This window comes from Lampetra fluviatilis, chromosome 42 (genome assembly GCF_964198595.1).
Source record: "Lampetra fluviatilis chromosome 42, kcLamFluv1.1, whole genome shotgun sequence".
Lineage (NCBI taxonomy): Eukaryota > Metazoa > Chordata > Hyperoartia > Petromyzontiformes > Petromyzontidae > Lampetra > Lampetra fluviatilis.
In genome coordinates, this window is record NC_136316.1 from 7,659,925 (window position 1) to 7,678,867 (window position 18,943).

The 18,943-nt window shown below is 56.2% G+C and overlaps 1 protein-coding gene across 1 annotated transcript in view; it reads right to left on the reverse strand.

Moving 5' to 3' along the window:
- The window catches only part of LOC144946730 (neural-cadherin-like), a gene marked incomplete at its 5' end in the record, with an annotated part of 63,906 nt that overhangs the window by 16,943 nt on the left and 28,020 nt on the right, over window positions 1-18,943 (reverse strand). Inside the window, 14 exons of the mRNA XM_078875860.1 lie at window positions 318-534; window positions 1,158-1,281; window positions 1,706-1,794; window positions 2,796-2,926; window positions 3,273-3,389; window positions 6,648-7,010; window positions 7,718-7,902; window positions 9,217-9,310; window positions 9,542-10,556; window positions 11,117-11,519; window positions 12,036-12,325; window positions 13,409-13,695; window positions 15,021-15,164; window positions 16,911-17,097. Of these exons, the coding sequence (XP_078731986.1) occupies window positions 318-534; window positions 1,158-1,281; window positions 1,706-1,794; window positions 2,796-2,926; window positions 3,273-3,389; window positions 6,648-7,010; window positions 7,718-7,902; window positions 9,217-9,310; window positions 9,542-10,556; window positions 11,117-11,519; window positions 12,036-12,325; window positions 13,409-13,695; window positions 15,021-15,164; window positions 16,911-17,097 (3,646 nt within the window). The remainder of the gene's footprint in view (window positions 1-317; window positions 535-1,157; window positions 1,282-1,705; window positions 1,795-2,795; window positions 2,927-3,272; window positions 3,390-6,647; window positions 7,011-7,717; window positions 7,903-9,216; window positions 9,311-9,541; window positions 10,557-11,116; window positions 11,520-12,035; window positions 12,326-13,408; window positions 13,696-15,020; window positions 15,165-16,910; window positions 17,098-18,943) is intronic.

Here is an 18,943-nt window from a genome sequence, read left to right on the forward strand (position 1 = left end):
GTTTACGTATCATCTGTGGGAGCGCACCACGGAGACATTGCATTGAAATCAGCCAACGCACCGGACGGAGCTGGACGGATTGGTGTGAGTTGGATATCTAATGACCCACGCCGATTATAATGATGATGATGTTCATGATTCCGCTGGTGGGGACATAAGACGGTGGGGTGGGTGGGGGGGAGGCACCCTCACCAAATGTTGTCGGTGCCCGTTTGCAGGTAGTCAGTGGAGGGGGGCAGGTGGAGCGGGTCATGGGCCACAGCAGAGAACACCGTCCCCACGTTCGTCGCTATGAATGATGACAATGCGACCGTTACCTCTTTTGCAGAGAGCGCCGCTGTATCCGGGCCGACACCGACAGGCCGGCTGGCTCCGTGCCGTCCCCGGCGAGGGGGGCGTGGGTCCCTCGCACTCCCCGTGCCCCCCGCACGCGGGAGACCCCCCCGGTGGCGGCGTGGGGGCGCACGCGGAGTCGGACGCCGAGCAGCCGGGCCCCGAAGCCTCGGCCTCGCCTGGTGTCTCCATGTCCAGCAGCTGCGAGCGGTACGGCGCGGAGTGAGTGAGCGAGTGAGTGAGCGAGCGAATGTTGAATGTGAGTGAGTGAGCGTGTGTGTGATTGAGTGAGTGGGTGAGCGAGTGAAGGAGCCTGTAAGGGAGTAAGCGAGTGAACGTGTGTGTGTGAGTGAGCGTGTGTGTGAGTGAGCGAGCGAATGGGGTGCAGTAGTGTCGCGGTTAGCATGCTGCGCTCAGAACCCAATGAGCCGAGTTCAATTCCCGCTCATGGCCAACAAAAATGAAGATAATGGGAATGATTCGTGGGCCTCCCCTAGGTCGACTCAGCCTCAAATGAGTACCTTGTGCGGTGTGTAATTCATTGCCACTGCAATCTGGCGTGATGCTGGCCACCCACCCCCTCGTGTGCCATGCTGGCCATCATAGATGTTCGCTAACAGCACTTGAAATAGTATGTTAGGGCTACACGGCGGATCTTGTCTTTGAGCGAGTGAGTGTGCAGGTGAGTGTATAAGTCAGCGAGCACGTGGGTGAGTGAGTCAGCGAGTGAGCGAGCATGTGGGTGAGCGTGTAGTTGATTGTGCGGGTGGCCGAGCGTGTGGGTGAGCGTGTGGGTGAGTGTGCGGGTAAGCGTGGGCGCCTACCTCTCCGTCGACGACCACGTTGCGGATGCAGCCCGTGTAGGAGCGGGAAGCGAGGCCAGGGTACAGGAACGAGGGACTCGGCTTCACCCCGCCCAGTTGCAGCGGCTGCAGCACGTCCAGGGACCTGGTGCAGCAGGGACAGCAGCAGCGGTAGCAGAAACAGCAACAACAGAAGTAGCAGCAGTGCCAACAGCAGCAACGGAAGCAGCAGTAACAGAAATTGCAGCGGTAGCAGAAGCAGCAGTAGAAACAGTAGCAACAGCAGCAGCAGCATCAAAAACCACGGTGAAAATAACGAGGTGAAATATCAATAATATGCTGCAATTTTTATTTTTGTGCACGTTATAAACTTTTATTTTTCTCCACGGGTGGAATAAAACCCCTCGTCTCATTTGGCGAGTGAGTGAGTGGTGAGTGGGTGAGTGAGCGGGTAAGTGAGTGAAAGGGTTTGTCAGTGGGTGGGTGAGTGTACAAGTGAATGAGTTTGTGAGTAAGTGGTGAGCGACTGGGTGAGTGAGTGGGTGAGCGAGTAAGGCTGTGGGTCATACCTGGCTTCGCCTGGGATGATGCCATGGGCCTCACAGGCTCCGCCGTCCCGGCGTTGGACCTCGCACCAATCCAGCGTGAAGATGACGTCCTGTAGCACGCACACAAGACAACGATCCCCCTGATAGCCTGAACACACCATTGTGGCAAGTGCTGTTAGCGAGCACGAGGGGGTGGTATGACTAACACCATGTTAGGCCGCCTTCATCTCCCTGGTGCTGATGTTTATACATCACGCCAGGTTTTGATTTCAGGCTGAGTCGACCTAGGTGAGGCCCGGTTCGGATATTCGTCACCATGTTCGCTGTGAGCAGGCATCACACTCTGGTCGCCGTGCGTAGACACCCATGCACATATACACAACATGTACACAACATGTACACAATATGCACAACATGTACACAACATGTACACGACATGTACACAACATGTACACAACATGTACACGCATATGTACAAAGAGACGACACTCGTGTGGACATACACGCACATGCCCTTTTGTCAGTCAATTCATTGCTGGGCGAGGGCCTCCCCACACTGCGCGGATCATGGGTGGCTCGATCTGCCGGCGAGGCAGATGAAAACAACGGAGCGAGCTTCTTGATTCGGGCCGCCTGCTGCCTCTGTGCAGCCGGCGATATATCGAGGGGCACGCCACAGTCAGTCTCTCGACAGATCGCGTGCAGTGGTGGTGGGGTAAAGGTGACTCCCACCTCCTTCAAGACGACGTACTCACCGGTGCAGAACGAAACAACCTCCAGAGGGTCTTCTTGGTTCTTTCGGTAAAGTCACGTAAAAGGGAAATAATAAAATAATAAAAATTAAACATAATAAAATAATTTTCACGACGTTTCGGCCACAACGCAAGCAGCCGTCCTCAGGTGAAGAACATGTCTGTCAGAAAGACAGCTGCTTGCGTTGTGGCCGAAACGTCGTGAGAATTATTTTATTATGTTTCATTTTTATTATTTTATTATTTCCCTTCTACGTGACTTTACCAAAAGAACCAAAAAGATGAATCACTGCAGTCACGAAAGCTTTATATCCGCGTAGCAATGCACCCTGCCGTGATTGAGTGCGCAGGCAGCTCACCGTGCCACTGACGGAGACCTCGGCGTGATGCCACCGCCCGTCGGCAAGGCCTCGCGTGCCGGCGCTGCCACTCAGCAGCAGCGTTCCACTTCCCAGGTCGATGCTCAGAGTCGGGGTGCCCTTCCGCAGCTCTGCAAGGAGCCGACGTTATGATTCAATGGGCCGTGCGTGCGTGCGTGTGTAGGGCTACGCGACATCGTGTCGTACGCGCCGTTGTCTCCGTACACATTTAATTCGCGGGGGTGGAAGCCGACGGACGGGTCGCTGTCGGGAATAAAAACCGCATGCGCGAAAGTATTTTCAACGCGGTCCGACGTTTCGCTCTGTGACCCGTCACCTCCGTAAACCGGCCGGGGGGGGGGGGGGGGGCTCGTGCAGAAGTTCCTGAAGAAGCTGCCAACGTGAGGAGAGAAACGAAACATCGGACGTCGCACCTTGGGAGGGAGGGCGAGGAGGAGGACCGCGCGATCTGCCTACCGATGGCGATGAAGTCGCGGCGATCCCTGGCTCCCGGGGCGGCGAGCGGTCCGGCGTAGAGCAGCAGCCCGTCCGGATCGCCTGTCAGGAACTCCAGCGAGAGGCTGGCGGCGGTTGCTGCAGTGGTTGTTGCGGTGGTTGTGGCGGTGGTGGTGGGACCCAGGCGGAGCGGAGGGAACCACGCGTAGCTCACCGAGCCGGGCCCCGGGGACTCGCTGGCGTTCCACCACCGCTGGGTGCGCTCGCACAGCGGCCCGTCCAGAGCCGGTGGACACTCACAGCTGATGGAGGGGGGGGAATATGAATATAAATCAAGATTGAATATGGGAGAGTTTTATGTGGGCGAGTGAAAGGGTGATAGAGTATGGGAGTGAGTTTATGAGCGAGTTAATGGGCAAACAATTGAATACGTAGGTGAGAGAGTGAGTGAGAAGGGGAGTGAGTTAGTGTGTGAATGGGACGAGTGAGTAGGTAAGCAAGTGGATGATTGAGTGAGTGGGTGAGTGAGTGAATAAGTGTGAGCGCGAGTGACTGACTTATTGAGTCAGCAAGGCAGCGAGGGAGTGAGTGAGCAGTGGGTGAGTGAGTGGTCAAGTTAGCGAGTGAGTGAGTGAGTGGGTGGGTGAGTGAGTGAGTGGGTGATTGAGTGAGTGGTGAAGGTAGTGAGTGAGTGGGTGGGTGATTGAGTGAGTGAGTGAGTTGTCAAGATAGCGAGTGAGTGGGTGGGTGGGTGATTGAGTGAGTGAATGGGTGAATGAGTGAGTGAGTGGTCAAGGTAGTGAATGGGTGAGTGAGTGAGTGAGTGGCCAAGTTAGCGAGTGAGTGAGTGGGTGATTGAGTGAGTGAGTGGTGAAGGTAGCGAGTGGATGGGTGGGTGATTGAGTGAGTGAGTGGTTAAGGTAGCAAGTGAGTGAGTGGGTGGGTGAATGAGTGAATGAGTGAGTGAGTGGTGAAGGTAGCGAGTGAGTGAGTGGGTGAATGAGTGAGTGAGTGGTCAAGGTAACGAGTGAGTGGGTGGGTGAATGAGTGAGTGAGTGGCCAAGTTAGCGAGTGAGTGAGTGGGTGATTGAGTGAGTGGTGTAGGTAGTGGGTGGGTGATTGAGTGAGTGAGTGATTAAGGTAGTGAGTGAGTGGGTGAATGAGTGAGTGAGTGGTGAAGGTAGCAAGTGAGTGAGTGGGTGGGTGGGTGAATGAGTGAGTGAGTGGTGAAGGTAGCGAGCGAGTGAGTGAGTGGGTGAATGAGTGAGTGAGTGGTCAAGGTAACGAGTGAGTGAGTGGGTTAATGAGTGAGTGAGTGGTGAAGGTAGTGAGTGAGTGGGTGAGTGAGTGGGTGGGTGGGTGAGTGAGTGAGTCGGTGAATGAGTGAGTGAGTGGTGAAGGTAGCGAGTGAGTGGATGGGTGGGTGAATGAGTGAGTGAGTGGCCAAGTTAGCGAGTGAGTGGGTGAATGAGTGAGTGAGTGGTGAAGGTAGTGAGTGAGTGGGTGGGTGAGTGAGTGAGTCGGTGAATGAGTGAGTGAGTGGTGAAGGTAGCGAGCGAGTGGATGGGTGGGTGAATGAGTGAGTGAGTGGTGAATGTGTAGGACTTGAAATGACACTCGCCACGCGTGGGGCTGATGGAGAATTGTACATTGAAGAGAATGGAGGAACATTGAACGATGCTGTCGGAGATGTGAACTATATGCGAAATAAAAGGAACGAGAAAGACAAAGAAGTTGTCGCGTCAGTAAGAGTCCTACAAATGTAGTGAGCGAGTGAGTGAGTGGGTGAATGAGTGAGTGAGTGGGCAAGGTAGCGAGTGAGTGAGTGGGTGGGTGAATGAGTGAGCAGGCAAGGGAGTGGGCGGGCGAGCGAGCGGGTGACAACGAGAGCGGGCGTCACCCGTATGCGGACGTGGAGGGTGCGATGGGGACTCCTCCGTTCCGGCACACGGGTCCACTGTCTCGCTCGTCCTCCCGGTCGGAGTCGGTGACCACGGCGACCGTTCCCACAGCAACTGAGACGGCCCCGGAGCGCGAGACCGGGGGGCGGGGGGCGGCGCCGTTGGGGGGCGTCCGACACGGGCCAGGGCCCCCCACCCTCGCCACGGACACATTCACAACCTCTTCCAGCTGGGCCACACAACAACAACATTGACGACATCGATGTCAACGGTAGACAACAAGACCAACAACAAACGTGACAACTCTCCCGTCTGGTCCGGTAGGAGACACTCTCCCCCAGAGGTCGCAACCGGGTACCCGATACCCGTACCCTACCCGATACCCGGCTACCCGTACCCGGCCGGGTACGGGTAGCCGTTTGCGACCCTGGTGCGGCCGGGTACGGGTAGGCCGTGAGTCACTGGTGAGTAACCGTTTGTCACTCATTTCGTGTAGGGTACGGGTACGAGTAGGGAACGGGTACCCGTACCCAGCCGGGTACCCGTACCCAGCCGGGTACGGGTACCGAATCAAAACCCGTTTGCGACCTCTGCTCTCCCCGTTGTACCCTTAGAAAACCCACCAAACTTTCGAGAGGATAACATGCAAAGCTCTGCACAGATAGATTCAAGAATCCATTCCTGCACCGCCATCCTCACAGCCAAAGCCTACAACCCCCTGTAATAGCAGGCAGTCTCCCATCGAAATGCTAACCAGGCTAAACTCTGCTTAGCTTCCGGTGATGCATAATATATTAATTGTTTTTTGTAAAACAAAGAAACTCCAGTTACTCAATGGGTCTCTATGTATCTCTAAGTCTATACGCAATTCTAGATTTGACTGCAAGGAATCATACTCTTAGGTTTTTTTGGTAAAGTCACGTAGGTAAAAAATAAATAAAATTAAAATTTATAAAAGTAATAATATAAATAAAATAATAAATCACGACGTTTAGTTAAAATTAATAAAAGTAATAATATAAATGAAATAATAAATAAAATAATAAATCACGACGTTTCGTGATTTATTATTTTATTTTATTTCTATTATTACTTTTATTAATATTTATTTTTTTACCTACGTGTCTATACGCAATATCTGGTGCTCTCACTGTATGAACGTCAAGTGTAAAAGCATTCGCTAAATATGTAAGTCTATGGGTCTCTATGCGAGTCTACGGATCTCTTTCTGAATAAGCACTGATGATTAAGCCACTGCCCATGCATTTGAGTCTGTGGGTCTCTGTGTGAAGAGCAAATTCCAGTTTCTCGATGATTCCACCTGTGATGATTTCACCTGAAAATCCGGGGTGGACATTGCTGCCCTCCTCAACCCGGAGCCACGAACGGCCATCACAATCCCCGCAATCATCATCATTGTCATCGTTATTTAATATTTATTACCGCGCTGCACACATCATCACATCTCAAAATGCTTTGCCAAATGGCTCGACACCCGGCGCCCACGGATCTATTAATGTAGTTTCAGTGGCAGCGGCGGTGGCGGCGGCAACGAGACCCGGCGGCCGTACCCTGGCCTTGTGCATGGCCACGTTGCCGTTGAGCCGCTCGGCGCGGTACGTCCTGGCGGCGCCGAGCACGGCGAAGCACACGTCCACGCGGCCCGGCGCGCCCGGCGCGTCGCTCACGGCAAACACGTGCACGCTCGCGCCCGTCGCCGCCGGTAAAGGCGACGACTGCGGCGGCGGCGGTGGTCGTCGTTGCAGCCCGAAAACCTCGGAGGAGATGAAGGCACGCAGGAGCTCGTAGCGGCTCACGCCGTCACGTGGGTCGTACAGGAAATCTTCGGCGGTCGTGTCTGTGGCCGCGAGGGGTCGGGTCACACGGGGCAGGGGGTAAGGGGCATCATCAGCAGTCGACCCGGAAAATAAATGATGATTGAGCTGGGTGCGCGAGTGGGCGGGCGGTTAGTTGGTAGGCTGGGAGGTTGGGTGGATGATAAAAGAAGACGTTTCGGTCGCAACACAAGCGTCCGTCATCAGGTGAGAAATAATGATCTGCTGTTGTGGCTTTATATAGGCACGGGGGAGAGGGGAGGGTTTGTAGAGTCGTGAAACCACCCCCCCTTCCCCCCCCTCCCGTGCCTATATAAAGTCACAACAGCAGATCATTCTTTCTCACCTGATGACGGACGCTTGTGTTGCAACCGAAACGTTGTGTTCTTTTATTATTTTTTCTATCTACGTGACTTTACCGAAAGAACTAGAAAGTATGCAGTCACGAAAGCTTCAAATTCAGATTGGGTGGATGAGTCGGTGAGTGAGCGGGCGGGCGGGTGGGTGGGCGGGTGGGCAACGGGGTTTGTGGGTATTTCATTGAGCAGGATGGTGGGTGGCTGAGTTGGCTGGTCAGTAGTTTATCAAGTGGGGGGATGGGTGGCTGGGTGACTTGGTGGGGGTGATGAGTGACTGGACGGGGGTGGTTGATGAAGTGATGGAGAGGGAGGTGATGGAGTGAAGTGATGGAGGGAGGTGATAGGTGATGGGAGGGAGGTAAAGGCCTCACCGGCGAGTCTGAGCGACCCGGCCTGGACCAGAGCCTCCTCAGGGAGCTCCGCCACCAGCACGGTCGCCGTGGAGACGGCGTCGGGCCACACGCCGTCGGCCACACGCACGCGGAAGCTGTGCTCCCCCGGCGGCGGCGCCAACTTCAGGGAGAGCGCCCCGGAGTCACGCGCCAGGAAGAACCACCTGGGCCCGGAGCGAGCGGTCGCACGCGGTCAGACGCGCCACAGTGGCAAGATGTGAACTACCTCACCTGGTATCCAGGAGGTTGTGGGTTCGACCCTGACGCCTGCTGTATATGTAATGTAGGAACTTGGCGGGAGACGACCTTACGGGTAGCACACTCTTTTATTAACACCAACTTATATTACACGGGTGGCTAACTCCAGCCTTAACCCACGGGGTTCCCCCGGCTACACCCACACGGGCTCTTACGCCCCGTAGCCTCTCGGAATACACCCAGCCGGGGTGTCCGTCTCGACTCTGGGTCCCACAGTCTCGGCCCACATGGACGTCAGACCACGGGTCCCATAGTCTCGCCTCCGAGCCACACAGGGCCCCGGCCCTCGCAAGGACAGCGGGACTAGGGGTCTCAAGGCCTACCTCTTGAACTCCGTCTTCGGTCTTCGACTGGTTAACAACTCCTCGAGTGCTCCCGCGCGTCCCCCTTTATAGTCCTTCATGCGGACATCGCTGAGAGCACCCACCCCAGTTGACCAATCACTGCGCGCTGCCCACGATCCTCTTTCCCACCTTGTGTCAGCGCGCACAACCACGCACCCCGCGCCACCCCGTAATCTCTCACTCTCGGTGCGCGCGTCAACACCACGCCTACATCGCGTGCCCAACCACGCACCCCGCGCCGCCCCGTGATCTCTCACTGCGGGCGCGCGTCAGCACCACCACTACATATATTTAGAGTTTGCGTGTTCTCCCCGGGTCCTCCCTCCACATTTAGAATCAACATGCCACTTCGTTGAGCTATCATTTGAGTCCAGGTCGCTTCTGAAAAAAAAGAGCAAAATAGCTCAGTGGTTCTTACCTGGTAAAATAAAAATATCGTTTTTATTTTAGTTTAAGTGCCCAGAGGCTGTCGGGGCATTGGACTGTTAGCAATCACATATGAAGGCCAACGCAGCTTCTATGTTTTGGTTCCATTCTAGATTTAAAACTCCTTTTAGAACTACTTTTTTTATTTAGTTTGTTGTCCTGCTCACACACCTCTGATGTGCACGGTTGGCTAGGTCATTGCGAAAGAGGCTCAATATATATATGTGTATATATACAGCAGGCTGACGATTTAGATTGGAGAGAGAGAGAGAACACAGCGTAGGATTTTCGCGGTTGTGCCGTACGGCTCCCGGCGTTCCACTCCCTGCGCTGGCAGCTCCTTCAGAACGTGAACATTCAGAGAGACTGACCGACTGGCAGTGGCAGACCGCACGTTACACTGTGGGGGCCCTGAGAAGGAACTCACAATCGCATGCTCGGTCAACTCACCTGGGTTCCTGCCCTTCGTAGGTGAACGTCTTGTTATCCCAGTCGTCGGGGTCTGGGGCAAACACTCGTCCCAGCTCCCCCGAGGGCAGCGCACCTGCAGCAGCACACGGGGGCAGTGGCACGGGGAGTGAGCGACGGTAGCGGGGTCGGGGTCAGAGGCAGTGGCAGGGTCAGGGACAAGGTCAGGGTCAAGGTCAGGAGAAGGAGCAGGATCAGGGGCAGAGTTGTGGCGGGGTGGTTTCTAGGTGGCTAAATCTTTCGGCACGTGTCGACGAGCGTGAGCGTGCCGGTTCCATTGGCGAGCGTGCGGCCGGCAGACGCTCACCGCGGTACTTGTACACGTAGATGCCCGTGCTGCCAGGCTGGTGAGGGTTGTCGTTGCGGTCCCCGACGGTCACCGTGAGCGTGGCGGTGGCGCTGCGCGGCGGCTCTCCGCCGTCGGTCGCCACCACGGCCACGAGCAGCCGCTTGCCGGCCTCGCGGTCGAACGCCCGCAGCGCCATCAGCACCGCCGAGCCATCCCCGGCGTCCCGCAGCGCAAAGTCGCCGGCGCTCGCCGACGCCTCCGCGAGCCGCAGCGACGCCACGGCGCCATTGCCGCCCGCGCCGTCGCGGTCCACGAAGCGCAGCGCCAGCGACGTGGCGTTGGCGCGCACGTCCGCCGGCGCCGGGCCGTTCTCGAACACCACGGGCCGGTACTCGCTCTCCGGCTCGGGGGCGTTGTCGTTCACGTCGAGCACGGGCACCAGCAGCGTGGCGGTGCCGGTCCGCGGCGGGCTCCCGCCGTCCGTCGCCAGCACCAGCAGCAGGTGGCGCTCGCTCGACTCCCGGTCGAGGCGCCCGCGGAGCGACACCAGCCCGAGGTGCGGGTGCACGTCGAACGGCGGCGCCGTCCCTCCTGCTCCGTTGCCGTCGCCGCCGCGGGGCGCCAGAGAGTAGGACACCTCCCCGTTGGCGCCGGAGTCGGCGTCGGAGGCCGAGACGCTGGCGACCGGGTGGCCCGGCTCGGCGGCCTCGGAGACGGGCGACGCCTCGTAGAGCTGGCGCGAGAAGAGCGGCGCGTTGTCGTTGTCGTCGAGCACCTCGACGAGCAGCGACGCGCGGTCGCCGTGGTCGGGGTCGCGCGCCGCCAGCGTCACGTTGAAGCGGCGCTCGCGCGGCCGCTCGTAGTCGAGGGGCCGCGCGAGGCGCACGGTGCCCACGCGCGCCGCCCGGTCCGACTCCACCGAGAAGGTGCGGCCCGCGCCGGCCACGTCGCCGCCCTCCACCGAGAAGGAGACCAGGGCGTTGTCGCCCGCGTCGCCGTCCCACGCCGACACGGTCGCGATCACGGTGCCCACCTGCGCCCACGCAGCGTGGAGGTAGGGGGGTAAGGTGGACTCAGCGTTAGGGGGAAAGCGGAGGGATTATGGGGGTTAGGTATAGGATGTGAGGTTTAGGGGTAGGGATTACGTAGGGCAGGCGTTTGGGTAGGGGTTTGTGGTCAGGTTAGGGTTAGCGGTTAGGGCCACGACTAATGTAAGTTGAACTTCTTTTGTACCGTACGTAGCCAACCATGCTATCTGGAGGTGCTAGTGAAGGACAACAAACTAAACACAACAAGCAGTTCTAAAGAAATTAGTTGTCAATAGACCAGGGGTCGGCAACGTGCAGCTCTGGAGCCGCATGCGGCTTTTTAAGGACTGCCTCGTGACGTTGTTGATGAAGGACCACCGTCTCGTTTTGACCACATGCATTGCGGACATATTGAGGCTCTTCTTATTAATTTGGTTGCCCGACTCTTGAGCAAGGGGTTCGAGCCAGGACTTTCTAGGGCAAGGGTTTGGGGGTCGGGGTTTGAGGTAGGGGTTTGGGGGTAGGGGATTTGTGCAGGGGTCGGGGTCAGGGCCACACCGCCCACCTGGGTGCCCTCCGGCACGCGGCAGCGGTAGACGCCGCCGGGCGGCACGAGGAAGCGGGGGGCGTTGTCGTTGACGTCGACGATCGCCACGGTGGCGGTGGCCGTGGCGGAGAGGCCCCCGCCGTCCGCGGCCTCCAGCAGCAGCAGGAGGGGCGAGCCGAGGACTTCGCGGTCGAGCGCCGACTCCGTGCCGTCGGCGCCGCCCTGGACCGCCGCCGTGCGAACCGTGCCGGTGGCCGGGTCGACGCGGAACAGCCGCGGGGCGTCGCCACCGACGATGCGGTAGCGCACGGCCGCGTTGCCGCCGGCGGCCGGGTCGTCGGGGTCGACGGCCAGCACCTGCATCACGGCCGTGCCAGGAGCGGCGTTCTCCAGCACCTCGCCCACGAGGCAGCCGGACGGCCCGGAGGAGGTTGTAGTGTCGGCGGAAGGGGGAGCGGCGAGGGAGCGCGACGCAGGACCTTCACCGCCAATGCCGGTGCCGGTACCACGACTGAGGTGGCCTCTACCAAGATCAGCACCGCCTTTAGTGCCGAGATGACCACCGCTCACGCCAGGCCCAGTATCACCAACATTACTGCCACCGGCCACACCGATGCTACCGATTTTACCGCTGCCAGCAATACCAACACTGCCGCCCACTTTACCACCACCACCTCCGCTGCCAGTACCAATGCCACCACCACCAAGACCGATTGTGCCCAAACCAGCACCACCAGTAGCTGAATCATGACCCAGGATGCCGGCCTTCGTTTTCCCAGCAATCGTGCTCCCATCGCTGTTTCGGTTTCCATCACCGCCGTCGCTGCCATCACCATCGTCGTCGTGGTGGTGGTGGTGGTGGTAGTGCCATCCTGCTCCTTCGCGGCCTTCGCCGTTATCGCTCCGGGCTCCTCCTTCGCCTCCTCGTTCGTCGCCGGCGCAGACGAAGGCCGGCGCATTGTCGTTGACGTCGTCGACGGCGACCACGACATCGGCGAAGCCCGAGAGGCCGGCGCCGTCCTCGTCGGTGGCCACGGCGAGCAGACGCCACGCCGGGCGCTCCTCCCGGTCCAGCGGAGCCCGCGCCCACAGCTCCCCCGTCACCGCGTCCACCGAGAAGTGTGTGCCGGCGCCTTGGCCACGCAGCGAGTACCGCACGCCCGCCGCCGCCGCTGCCGGCGATGACGGCGGTGGTGATGACGGGCGGTCGGGATCGTGGGCAGACACCTGCAAGGAGCGATGGGCAAAACGCAAAGGAAGGCGTTAATCCGCTCCCATTTCAAGACATCTGCAAGTCGCAGGGTGGGGTCCGGAATGCGCAAGCGGCTCTACATTCATTTTATTTTCGGAGGCGTAGTAGCACCGCTATCTTTAAAGACATCATATTCACCACCGAGAACTGTACCGACACGACCAAACTGCCACATGGCTCCCACGTGGCCTCATAAAAGGAGATGTGGGGTGGGGACGGACGTTCCATGCACCACCCAACGGTTGGACTCAATGTAATCACTGCTCTTCAGGATTCATATGAACTCTCTTCTCCCTTCACTATTGTTCCTTTTCCCCTTGCCGTGCTCCCGCTCGTAGTCCCTACGCTAGTAGGCGAGCGAGCTCGTCTCTCACCCTTTCCCCTTGACCCATGAGCATCGCGTTTTGGGCTTCTGTCCGCGGAATTCCTGTGGCCCCTTCTCTTTTTATTGCTCGCTCTTTGTACTGGGCCCACCAACCAACCCACCCACCAACCAACCCACCCACCGCCACAACAGCAAAGCCCCTTACAGCCACGACTGTCAGCGGACGCAGTGGTACCACTCGTGCCTCGCAGGAACAAGGGCCTCGGTTCAGTTTCCGACGTGGGCACGTTGCTGTGTGGTGTTTGTATTTTCTCCCCCTGCTTTGAAGCAGGGCCCACCGGGTCGTCTGGTTTTGGAACAATGTGAGCAGGTGTCGGGCCAAAACTTCGCCAATGCTGAGAAACTCCCTGTAAAATTCCCGATTGGAATCACACAGCAGCAGCAAGCTGGTTTGTTGTCCTTCCCCTGCACGGTTGGCTACATATGGTGCGAGAGAAGTTCAATGTACGTACTACACAAGTACACACCACACCGCTTCCGTGAAAACTCGGCAGGACCCTCCTGCAAAGCAGTCTTGAGAGGCTTTCCTTGGTAAACCAAAAAAGAGCTAAAAAGCTCAGCAGGGTCCTTACCCGGCATTAAAAAAAATAGTTTAACAGTTTAAACAATCACGACGACAAATAATGAAACGATCAAAGCAATGACAAAAATATAAAAATACAAAAAGATGCACCTGCAGGAGCAGCACGGGGGCGTCGCTTGGCAGCCCCTCAGCGATGCGGATGCGGTACTCGGCGCTGGCGAACACCGGCGCCTCGTCGTTGAGGTTGCGCAGCGCCGCCGCCACGGTCGCGTGGCCCTCCCAGCGGCCGTCGGAGGCGGCCACGCGCAGCGCGTAGCGCGCCGCCCGCTCGTAGTCCAGTGGGCGCGCCACGGCGAGGGCCCCCGTCTCGGCGCGCAACTCGAAGGCGCCGTCCTCGTTGCCCGACACGATGCGGTAGCGCAGGAGGCCGTCGGCGCCTGCGCGAGACGGTGCGGCCGGCCGCCGGTGAAATCGCCGCGGCGCGTGGCCGGTTGCGCGAGAAAAGGAGTTTCCGCCGCCATGCACTCGGGACGCAAGCCGAGCCGACAAAGGAATCCGAATATTTTTTTATGCTGGAGGAATCCGATGAGCAATAAAGCTCTTTCTGACAGATGTCTAATATGATTATTGTATTTTTACCCTTCTATCTGGCAACAAAACTGACACCTTTTTTTTACAAGGAGTCATGTTTGCATAGACCACAATACCTGCAGCCATAATGCAAACAAAAAACATAACTCTGATAATATATGCACTGCAGGTATTGTGGTCTATGCAAATATGACTCCTTGTAAAAAAAAAGGTGTCAATTTTGCTGCCAGATAGAAGGGTAAAAAACCAATTATCATATGTTTTACTGGCAAATAAGGTTCCAATGGTGGAGATGTCTAATAGTTTCAGTTGACAATGACATGCTAATGTCTGGCAGTCCCACGTCCGGGTACGAACCAGACTCCTCAACCAGACTCAACCCCGAGATCGGGGCACGTTCAAGGTGGTGGTTTAGTTCGTAAGAAGTTACCAGTGGTGGAGATTCCACATTTCACATTCTTCTCCATTTGACAACGACCGCTGGCTCAACCCACTCGTAGCCGTTTTACAATGCCGGAGAGATGCGGTGACACCACGGCGCAGCGTCGGCGCATTCACCGTTCGAATCCAGTGGCCGCCCTGTTTAATACCGCGGCTGTGTTCAGTATCAGTATAATAATACTGGTAGGAACCACCTGGTTCCACCAGCCCACAGGAGATTATTGTGTCCGTCCGTCCGTCGTGCATCCAAAAATGGGAAGGGTGGGGCTGGGTGGAGAGGGGAGGGTGGGGAGGGGCTGGGTGGGGAGGGTGGGGCTGGGTGGGGGGTGGGAGGGGTGGGGCTGGGTGGGGAGGGGCTGGTCACCCCGTGGTGCCCTTATAAAACTCAACGTTTAACCTACTCACGCCGGCTTGTGCCCGCCCTCACAGTCGGCCATATTTGCGGAATACACCACGCCGCCGTTGACCACGGCCGTTGACGAGCAAGTTCCTACCAGCTCCCTCCGCAGGAATGTGTTATTGTATTTTTACTGGAGGAATCCGATGAGCTATGAAGCTCTTTATCACAGACATCCAGTAGTTTCACAGATGGCCACGCGCCATTTGCTTCGCTCACAGTGGACGTTAAAGACACAGCAAGCGTTGCCCATGATATTAACATTGATGACTACGGTGACGATGATGGCGCTATTGAAATTGACGTCGATGACGACGACGAGGCGGACCTCACCTTCGTCTCCGTCGACCGCGACGAGGGTGGCGACGATGGTCCCCACCTCCACGTCCTCGTCCAGCGTCACCTCGTAGAGCTCCCGCTCGAAGGTGGGGACGTTGTCGTTCACGTCGCTGATGACGACGCGCACGTACACCGAGTCTGACACGCGCACGCAAAGACAGATCCCCCGTATAGCCTTGACAGACTGTTGGGGCAATGCTGTTAGTGAGTAGCACCTATGAAGGCTGGAAAGGTACGCGAGGGGGTGGGTGGCCAGCACCATGCCCGGCCACCTTTGTCTCTCCAGTGGTGATGTTTACACCAGTGATGATTATCTGAAACCGGTCCTGATGCCGGTTAAAACGCGAACTGGGTCGCTCTTCAGCCACAAGACTACCGGTTGTGCTGAAGCAGTTATAAATTGCCCACGTTTTATGATTTATAGAGTGTTCCTTCCCCCCCCTTCCACCAGGACCCCCCCCCCCATATATAAGCTCCCCCCACCACCGATGGCAGATCCCCGCAGGTTGGGGCATTGAGCCTAACCACCCCATACCTCAGCATGGCTCTGAAACTCCGACAGTCCCCTGACCCAGCCCGTGTGTGTCTGTGTGCGGGCGTGTGTGTACATGCGTGTGTGTCTGTGTGCATGCGTGTGTATGTCTGCGTGCATGCGTGTGTGTGTATGCGTGTGTGTGCATGCGTGTATGTGTGCATGCGTGTGTGTGTGTGTGCATGCGTGTGTGCGTGTGTGTGCATGCGTGTGTGCATGTGTGTGCATGCGTGTGTGTGCATGTGTGTGTGTGCATGCGTGTGCGTGTGTGTGCATGCGTGTGTGCGTGTGTGTGCATGCGTGTGTGTGCATGCGTGTGTGTGCATGCGTGTGTGTGTGTATGCGTGTGTGCATGTGTGTGCATGCGTGTGTGTGCATGTGTGTGTGTGCATGCGTGTGTGCGTGTGTGTGCATGCGTGTGTGCGTGTGTGTGCATGCGTGTGTGTGCATGCGTGTGTGTGCATGCGTGTGTGTGTGCATGCGTGTGTGTGTGTGTGCATGCGTGTGCATGCGTGTGTGTGTCTGTGTGCATGCGTGTGTGTGCATGCGTGTGTGTGTGTGGTGGTGTAGCAGTTTGCTACGCTGCGCTAGGAAACTGGCGACCTGAGTTCGATTCCCGCTCACGGCCAACACCAGCGACGATTATCTGAACCGGTCCTGGGCCTCCCCTAGGTCGACTCAGCCTCCAATGAGCACCTGATGCGCTGCGTAAAAAATCGCCACTGGGCAGACAAAGGCGGCCGGGCGTGGTGCTGGCCACCCACCCCCTCGTGAGCCGTTCTGGCCTTCATAAGTGGTCGCTAACAGCACAGCCTCACCATTCCTCCCGCCCCACGCACCCCCCCCCCCTGCCGCCCCTCCCTGGCTCCTCCCCCCCCCCCCCTCTCTTACTGGGTATATAACCTCTTGTTTCGCAGCAGCTCTCTAGACCACTTCAGAAATTGTTTTCTTGCTGTGGTTGTCCCACCTGATGACGGGTGCTTGTGTTGCGCCCGAAACGTCGTGATTTAATTTATTTATTTTAATTTTATTTTTTCACTTACGTGACTTTATCGAAAGGACCAACGAGTATGAGTATACAGGAGGTCTTTGTGTGTGTGTGTGCGTTTGTGTGCGTGCGTGCGCGTTTGTGTGTGTGCGCGTGTGGGTGCGTGTGTGTGTGGGTGCGCGTGTGCGTGTGTGCACGTGTGTGTGCGCGCTTGTGTGTGTGTGCGCACATGTGTGCGTGTGTGCGCATGTGTGTGTGTGAACGTGTGTGTGTGTGCACGTGTGTGTGTGTGCGTGTGCGCGCATGTGTGCGTGTGTGCGCATGTGTGCGTGCGTGTGTGTGTGTGTGCGCGTGCGTGGCTCACCTGTGTTTGGCTGCGCGCGTCTGCCCGTGCGCGCGCTCTCCGTCCCGTCGCGCGACTGCACCTCCACCACGTAGGAGCTCTTGCTCTCGCGGTCGAACACGGCGCGTGTGAACACCGCGCCGCTGCCCTCGTCCACCGAGAAGAAGCGGTGATCGCCGCTCGCGTCCTTCAGCAGCGAGTAGCTCACCTGCGGCCGCCGCCATCGTCAACATCCGTCGCCGGCATTCGGAACGGTGCCACCAAAAATTAGCACCGGATAATCCGTTTCGCTTCAGCCCTCGCATTCACCCATTGAACCCTGTCTGACCGTACGCTCAACCTTCCCCCTGGTTATTTTTGTTACTTTGAATAAAATACTTCCGGTGTAAAAAAAACAAATGGTATCATCATCATGATAGTCACCAACATCACCGTGCATCAACAGCATTATCACCATTCGGATCACCATCGTCATCAGCATCATTACCATCACAATCAATCATCGACAATAGGATAAGTAAGATTAAAATTAACTCTATTAAGATAATCGTTATTATCACCAATAGATCAGTAGCATCATTATGATCACGATGTCAATCCCAGTCCCTTGCGGCTATACTAATAAGCGCTGCTGATGATGGTGACAATGATAATGCACCATATTTGCCGGATCATCTCAAAGCCCCTTGCATCTTGTCGCAACACGTTTAAAGGGGCACCCCCAGCGGCAGCTGTCCCTGTGAGCACAAGTTGACTCAGCACATGCCATTAGCCTGCCAATACGGGGGGCAATTCGTAATTGCAATTGAATTATTTCGGTGTAAAATTTTCGAATCTGTCAAATTGGATGCCATGAGGGCATCTCTTACGCTTCTTCATATTATGTCACGGGATTTTTTATTTTAAAACGTCCACCGTGAACATCAGAGCGAGCGTTGTGCTTCGCGGTCAATACGCATCGTGGTATTAACTCGGGGCGGCCTGCCAGATTCGAACAGCGAACGTCTCTCAGAGCTGTCCGCGTGCGGGCGGCACGAGGTCCACTCGGCGCGCGGCCTGCGAACAGAACCCGGTCTCATATTCTTGCTTCTTTCGGTAAAGTCGCGTAGAAGGGAAATAATAAAATAATAAAAATAAAACAATACAATTCTCACGACGTCTCGATTGCAACACAAGCAATCATCATCAGGTGTGAAAACCACAGCAGGAAAATTTGAAAAAAAGTGGCGGTTTTTTCTTAACGTTAGCACCACGTACTCTTAGGTTTTTTTTCGGTAAAGTCACGTAGGTAAAAAATAAAAATGAAATAAAAAAATGGAAATAAAATGATAAATCACGACGTTTCGGAGGCAACACAAGTCTCCGTCATCAGGTGGGACCATCACAGCTGAATTTACTGTATTAAGTGATTCAGCTGTGACGGTCCCACCTGATGACGGAGACTTGTGTTGCCTCCGAAACGTCGTGATTTATTATTTTATTTCGATTAATATTTCTTTTTTTTACCTACGTGACTTTACCGAAAAAACCTAAGAGTATGAATCCTTGCAGTCACGAAAGCTTCAAATCTAGAGTTAGCACCATGGACAGCAACTGGCGGTTGTTCAGACCCCGTCTGCCGGTAGGGGGCGACAGTTGCTGCTGCGTTGCAGTGCCAATGGCCGAAGCAGCAGCAGCAGAAGGTGGATGATGTCTCCACAATTCTGGCTGCCCGCCTGACAATGCTGGTCATAATGACCGAATTGTGAATGTCGTGGGTTTACTCTCCAACACACACCGGTTAGTGCTGTACTAGTAACGAGTTGCCGTATTTTGTGTATGTGACAAACCTTACCAATTGGCTGTGTCGGGTGGGTGGCGGGTTTAACGACACATTTATATATATAAACGCAATCTAACTCAACAAACCTCTGTTATGAATCTTTATCGAGTAATTTTATGATGATGAAGATGACGATGATGATATTGGTCTTATCTTATCGAATAAGGATTTGTATTGCGCCTTATTCAAAAGCGCTTTTAGAGTAATTATGAAATTGCACGTAAAATGACAG